This window comes from Raphanus sativus, unplaced genomic scaffold (assembly GCF_000801105.2).
Source record: "Raphanus sativus cultivar WK10039 unplaced genomic scaffold, ASM80110v3 Scaffold4357, whole genome shotgun sequence".
Lineage (NCBI taxonomy): Eukaryota > Viridiplantae > Streptophyta > Magnoliopsida > Brassicales > Brassicaceae > Raphanus > Raphanus sativus.
The window spans coordinates 1-7,413 of NW_026619659.1; the positions used below are offsets into that span (position 1 = coordinate 1).

At 32.8% G+C, this 7,413-nt stretch overlaps 1 protein-coding gene across 4 annotated transcripts; it reads right to left on the minus strand.

Annotated features, from left to right (window-relative positions):
• Nucleotides 1–343: 343 nt before the first annotated feature.
• LOC130507340 (ethylene-responsive transcription factor-like protein At4g13040) lies at nucleotides 344–2,539 on the minus strand. Of its 4 annotated transcripts, XM_057002054.1 has the most exons (8): nucleotides 2,360–2,539; nucleotides 2,209–2,258; nucleotides 1,684–1,755; nucleotides 1,485–1,594; nucleotides 1,242–1,389; nucleotides 979–1,159; nucleotides 764–885; nucleotides 344–676 (listed from the first exon to the last, which is right to left on the minus strand). In XM_057002054.1, the coding sequence occupies exons 3-8, from the start codon at nucleotides 1,724–1,726 to the stop codon at nucleotides 639–641; spliced, it is 642 nt and encodes a 213-aa protein (XP_056858034.1). In that variant the 5' UTR covers nucleotides 1,727–1,755; nucleotides 2,209–2,258; nucleotides 2,360–2,539; the 3' UTR covers nucleotides 344–638. The 4 variants fall into 4 exon arrangements, with proteins under 4 accessions (XP_056858034.1, XP_056858035.1, XP_056858033.1 ...); XM_057002055.1 differs by lacking the exon at nucleotides 2,209–2,258 and having other exon boundaries at nucleotides 344–698; XM_057002053.1 differs by lacking the exon at nucleotides 2,209–2,258 and having other exon boundaries at nucleotides 1,684–1,752; nucleotides 2,360–2,538.
• Nucleotides 2,540–7,413: the final 4,874 nt, after the last annotated feature.

Sequence of the window (7,413 nt, forward strand, 5' to 3'; positions counted from 1 at the left end):
ATCACAAGTATGTTGCTCGGTACAAGAAGAAGACTGAGGTCGATTCTAAGAGCAAAGCAGTGTAACTTACACATTTGGTGATTTTGTTTGTTAGGCCTCAAAACCCAAATCCGAAGACGGTTCAATATCATTGGCTTTTCTCATTTCACTAGCCAATTTCTAACCGATCATCATTGGATAGACTGTTCAACATATCTTACTCTAACATAGTGTTTTGGTGAGGGAGCTGATGCGGGGCATGCACATTATTTAGTTAGTTTCTCTTGGCGTTGCCACTGGACGAACTTTGGATTGGGTGTGGTGACTACATCTATGCAATGTTTTTGTGATAATAAAAATCAGATTTAATAAATCTTTGTAATATATTAAGTAACATACCTGTAAAATTATAAGCTACACAAATCATGTCTGAATAAATAATAACTACAAAAAAAAAAATCTATCGTTTGTTTGATACATATCTCTTAAGCCTTCTCATGTATCTAACATTTTCTTCGTATTCGAGTCTCTTTACCCACTGCCAAAAAAACTGTCTGCAAGAATAGTCACGTTTTGTGAATCTCGTTCTTCTTTTTCTTCATGTAAATAGCGTGCATAATTACCATTGATCTCCTTATCATCACTTACACCCCACCCCCCTATTCCAGTTCCTCTTGCTCCACCCTTCTCTTAGGTTCTGTAATATTCAGAGAGCAGAGCTAAAAAGTTGGTCAGATAGAAGACAAATATTATGGTTGCTTTAGTAGCAAAAATAAAAGCATACTTTTGTTAATAATTTTTCGGCGTGTGCAAGCCAAAAACCCTTCCCAGCTTTGTTGTTTGAGTTTTCGTTTATCCTCTTCCGAGAGCTCAAAGTTTGGTTCCCTTCCACACATGAAAGCAGCCCTAATAGAGTTAACCGTTGTCAATGGAAGTAATATATATAGTTGAATCAAACATTAAAGAATCTGTTTTTTTTTTTAAAGAAATTTACTTTACCTATCGTATAAACGAGCAGCCTCTTCTTGAGAAGAGAAAGTTCCCAAGTGGATCTGTCGCTTCTCAACTTTAATGGCTGCTTGCCATTTCATGTTCTTGTAATAGACTCCCCTCATCAAACATGGTTCTTGGTTTTTTACTTGCTTTCTTCTATGCCGCTTTCTTCGTTTTAGCGGCTGGTCTGTAAATGGTAGATAAAGAAAAAGGGTGTAATAATTGGCCAATTCTTTACTCATTACAAGTTTCACTCTGAGAAACCAGACCTGAATCACACACGTCTTGCTCCAGTTTAGGAGAGATGGAACCATAATCATCCGGTGAAATAGCTGAGGAATCAGACCTGAATTGCATAAGATATTTTGAAGGAGTTCTTTGCCTCTGGGACCGTGACCCTTCTACAATAGGCGTTTTCTGCCAAAACCAAAACAAGTAATGTCTCAATAGCTGAAGAGTTGATCACATTCAAATACAATTAGCAAAAGCATAAAGTCTTCGTTTCTCATTACCTCCTCCTTAGGCACGGGACTATAAGCTGCTACGCCATTAGGATTTGGAATCCCAGTGATCATCTCTTCGGCAGTTAGAAAAGGAAGCGGTGTCACATAACCATTTGGTCCTACAACGATTATAAAAAAAAAAGTTGGTAAACATTGCACAATGTTAATGTTGGACAATATAGCATAATAGTCAAGAACATGTTTTTACCACAACAAAGTCCCAGTAGCCTGCGCCTTCTTAAGCTCACCATATTGACTTTTGAATTTGTTTACTTCTCTGCTATAAATCATAAAAAAAAACACTAATCAAGCTCAGGGAATGCTTGCAACCTTAAACTAAACCACAAAAGCATAGATACTAAACAAAATTCTAATCAGCTCAAACGATAGTAGATCCAAAGAAGAACACAAAACAAGTAATTAACACAAATGCAAATGCAAAAAGATAATAACTTAGATCCAAAACTCAGAAAAGGATCAACAATAGAATGCTAGCCCTGATTGAATTATAATGACCGAAGACTTTTTTATCCAAATGAAGTCAACCCCTAAATGAGAAACCAAACCTACCACCACCCACCACCACCTTTTCATGGATTCACAAATAGTAACACGACGCAGCGAAAAGAAAACGCATCAAGAAGACACCAATCTCAGAAGAGAACAAACGCAAGGAGCCAATGTCACAGGATTAGTCTTTGCAGAAACAGTCAACCACAAAACTAAAACGTACCCATTGTAAGAAAACTCATAAGAAGCAAATCCATTGCATCAAAATCAAAGCTTGAGGAAAAAAAAATGGTAAAGGGGTAAAAAAGGAGAAGTTTTTCTTAAGGGAAACTGAAATTTTGAGCAAAAGAAAACAGAGAGAACAAATGAATTACCTTTAAAAAGAGGGGAAAAGAAGAAGGTGGTAACTGACAAGAAGGTCGAATATAGCTCTGGATATACTTCTTGAGAAGAAAAAAAAGGAGAAGAGTTTAATGAGTTTTGAGTTGTGGTGGTGTTTGAGGCTCATGCATCTACCACCTTTGGCCTTCTTTTTATTTGGTTGGTAAACGCTGAGGGAAGATGAAGGAAAATTAAATATATTTGACAAAACTCTCTTAAATATTAAATGTTTATTAGTATGTAGGGACAGATAAATGAAGGAAATAACAAAAGAATAATAGAAGATAAATGCTAAAATAAAAGCCCATGAGGTTGGAAAAGGTTGAATCCAGGGCTGGAACGTGTGATTCTTTCTTCTCATATATTTTTCGCTGCTTTTCCCACTTTTGCGCGTTCCGACTATGCCATTTCCCTTCGATCTTTTTTTTTTTGGCTATGAATATAAGTAGGGAAATTGCATTGCATATACATAGCAAAACCAAAAAAAAAATTTATAACCATAAGAATTTCTTGGCTATGATATTCTTTATATAATATGTATAAAGACAAAAACTACCCTTCATTCCACTATTTCATTTTCACTCTCACTCCATCGTTCATTTGTTCTTCTGAAACTCTTTTATTTCCAGAATTTATGTTGATCTTTATTCTCTTTCTTTTGTCTCATGATCATTTATAAGCTTTATGAAATTCTTGGAAAGTGATATTTCACATGCTGTGTAATCATCTGATCCAATAACTATGTTTGATCACGTTTCTTCATATATTTGTTTGGGTTTACAATTTTAATACTTAATATATATGGATTAAAAACAGAGGATACGTAAGAAGTAATGGAGAAGATGAACAGTAAATGTTGTGTTGTACTATTCCATTTGATAAATATAGAATAGTACAACACAATGTACTATAACATCATCTCCACTCCTCCTCCTCCTCCTCCTTTTTTTCCTCTTCCTCTTACATCATCTCCACTCCTCCTCCTCCACGTGCACACAACTCTCACGGAAGCTTTCCTTCGTGTCGTAACACATACATTTATGGTGACATTCTCAAGTTGTTATGTTAACTTTGACCCTCCCAATTGGTTAGACACTGTGGACATATTAAAAATAAAAGTTTATGTGGTTGTGTCGAGTATTCTATATTCAAACTATCATATTAACTTTGACCCTCCCAATTGGTTAAACTGTTCTAATTTTCTTCATAATCTCTATCCCCATAGCATACGTCATATATTTCATACTATTTTAAATCACAGTATAGTATGATAAATTTTCTTTTCTCTTCTTTTGTAATTTATATCTCCTTCTCTGCCTCATAATTCTTCTTACTCACTACTTGATCAGTTACACTGTTTTGTTCACTAACACTGTTGCCACTCATCATCTCTATCTCTAAAGAAACTTTAAAGAATTTCATATATACAAATTTTGTGGGTGTGTCGAGTATTCCATACCATAATATGTATAGTATAGTCACGTAATGGATAAAAGTTTGGGTTTAGGGTTTAGGGTTTAAGATTAGGGTTTGGGTTTAGGGTATATGGTTTGGGTTTAGGGTATATGGTTTGGGTTTAGGGTATATGGTTTGGGTTTAGGGTTCATAGTTTGGATTTAGGGTTTATAGTTTAGGCTTTGGGTTTAGGGTATATGATTTGGGTTTAGAATTTTAGATTTGGGTTTAGGGTATATGAATTTGTGTTTGTTTATTTGTCTTTACCTATACTATATGATGTGGGTTTAGGTTTAGGGTTTCTCTCTCTCTCTCTCTCTCTCTCAATTTATTATATTATACTCTATTTTAAATTACAGTATAGTATGATACGTTTCTTTTTCTCTTCTTTTGCACTTTGTATCTCCTTCTCTGCCTTCTGATTCTTCTTACTCACTACTTGATCAGTTACATTATTTTGTTTTCCAACTCAATTGCCACTCATCAGCTCTCTCTCTAAAGAAATTTTAGAGAATTTCATATATACAAAGTTTGTGGGTGTGTCGAGTTTTCCATACCATAATTTGTATAACATAGTCATGTAATGGATAATAGTTTGAGTTTAGGGTTTAGGATTAGGGTTTGGGTTTAGGATACATGGTTTGGGTATATGGTTTGGGTTTAGGGTTTTGGTTTGGGTTTAGTGTTCAGAATTTGGGTTTAGGGTTTATGGTTTAGTGTTTGGGTTTAGGGTATATGGTTTGGGTTTAGGGTTTAGATTTGGATTTAAGATTTAGGATTTGGTTTTGGGTTTAAAGTATATGGTTTGGGTTTAGGATTTAGGTTTGGGTTTAAGATTTAGGATTTGGGTTTAGGGTTTATGGTTTACATTTATGTTTGGAATAATCTATTCTATATCTATGTTATATATAGAATAGTATATAGTTCGAGCGTTTGATAATATTTTTCCATGTATGGCTATATTCTTAATTTCATAATCTTTCGACTATACTATATGTTATATAGTATAGTATTACAAATTCAGTTTTAGAGCTTCAAAATCAAACGCACGCGCCTAAAAGGAGAGTTTGGTCAAGATTGTGTGCTAATTGTCCCATCCACCGTTTGCAACTGTAGAATGGCTATATGATTAGGTTTTTCCTCCCTTATGTACATCTCACAATTTCCCCCATATAAGTATCAAATTAATCAATAATTAAAGATTTGGACTTTGGTATAAACTTGTAACATAGATTCTTATTAAGAGTCCAGATAAAACTAAGAAATATTTTTGGAATGCCATTACCCTCTGGAGCCACCAAATATTAAGTTCACTACTCTATCTCAATGTGGTGGTGAAACAAGAGTAATTCTTACTAGTTGATTGTTCTTATCTTTGTTGTTGAAGAGTTCTTTATTTTTGTTAGAGAGAAATTTTTAGAGGTATTTTTTTTTTAAATAATTCATTGACTTCTATTTTCAGTGAAATACAATCTTTCGTTTTATGACAGTGGTCTTTATGAGAACTACTTGATTGTTCTTATCTTTGTTGTTGAAGAATTTTTTACCTTTGTCGAGGATAAATGTTTAGAGGTATCTTTTTTTACTAAGTCATTGACTTTTAAATACAATCTTTCGTTTTATGATAGTGGTCGTTATGGAATTCACATCAATTAATATTGAATGCTTCTGATGTTTTCATCTTTTGGGGTCACTTAACTTACGAACCGATCTACCTTAGAACTTTGAACAGTTCCGTTTTGAGATTGGAGATGTCTGATCATAATGATACTATCATTCTTCGGTTTTGTTTATGAATAGATTGTGGTATCTCCCACAATTTTTTCTCTTGCTTCTTTATATGGCTTATGATAGGGTTTGCCGCCTTTCTTGTTTTTCTCATTTTTCAGGACCTTGGGATTCCTGCTTTTGGAAATGCTTGGACTGGTATTATGAATCCTCCTCCCACTCCACTTATGCCCATGTTTGGGATATGACGTCCTCAACGGTTGTGCACTTATACTTGATTACCTCCATGTACATATCAGCATCGAGTAGCCTGTCTCTATTGAAAGTATAGATAGCTATCAAGGCGTTACATCTGGAGATGATACCTTATCCTAATTGAAGCGTGCTATATGCCTATGTAGAGTTCAGCTTGGTCTCTAGTGCGCGTAAATTTTCTATGAACTAGTCGCTTAGAGCTGCGTAGCAATGTATTGATACGATGGACAAACCGATGTACCATTGCAACGCGGCCCCGATTAGAGTTGAGTTGTATAGAGTTCTTTATACATAGTTTTAGTAAGCATACATTGGCCACATAGTTGTCTAGATCATTGGTTTAATCGTACATTCTCATATTTGGGAAGGAGAATTGTCTCGGCATCTCGATCAGGGCGAAATTGTCTCCAAAAGGGGTATCTGCATAGAAATTTGGAGCAATATTGTCCAAATATTCCGAGTATAAATACTGATCAACAAATCATTGAGAGGGAGATGTAGATAAAATTCTACACTATCATTCTTCAAACAAGGTTGTATCACCTTCTACCTCTCGTTCGGAGCCACATCATTGAAAACTTCTTCAATAAAGGAATCAGATTGAGCATCAATATATTGCTTCAAACGGGTAATGAAGATCAAAAAATGCATATCAAACAAATATGCAGATCAAGTAAAACAAATTCAGATCATGCAGATCATGCAAAACAAATGTAGATCAAACTAATTTAATAAATTATTGTATTCAAATAAATATTTTATTTTTAATGAAAATATCTAAACAAAATACAACTTATTATATAATTCATAAATATCATATTGAGAAAAATAACAATAAATATTATCATTTTAATAAATATAGTGAAATCTAAAATTATATAAAAATTCTGAACGGTTACAAAAATTATAAAGAGTATTCTTGTTTTACTCTTTTTATTTGATTTTTGGTTTTTAAATACTATTTGGTTCAACAATAGAATTGACATTGTCAATTTTTATATATGTTATTGTATCAACAAAATATTCATTTAAAATTTCAAAATATTAAAAATGCTATATGAAAGAAAAAAATACGTTTGATATTTCATTGATATTAAGTAATTATAAATAACCTTTAACATTTATAATTATATGCAGTTAAAATATGAATTATCAAATATGAAAGTATATGCATAAATTTATTAAACTAATTTTAGAGAATAAATCATCTTTAACGTAAATGCATGCATATGTGATAATAAACTTTTAAAGAATAATTAAATTTTAACATAATTTTAATCCAAAGAAATAAAATAGTATTTTATTTATAGATAATAGACTAAAGAAAAAAAAGGAAAAATCTATCATCCCATTGGCTCTCTACCATCGTAACCTTCTTCCTCCCTCTTTTAGCTTGAGTACAAAAGATCAATGTATTTGTAATCTGCAAGCAGTACATTAATAAATTATTAGTATTTTTTGTTTTATATTTTAATTGTTGAACTAGGATAAAACATGCGCTTTACGCAAGGTGAACTTATATAATAAAAATTAAAAACATATAGTATTGACAAATTAAATATGTATATGTGTTTAGTTTTTTTTTAATATCCATACAATTATATTGAGC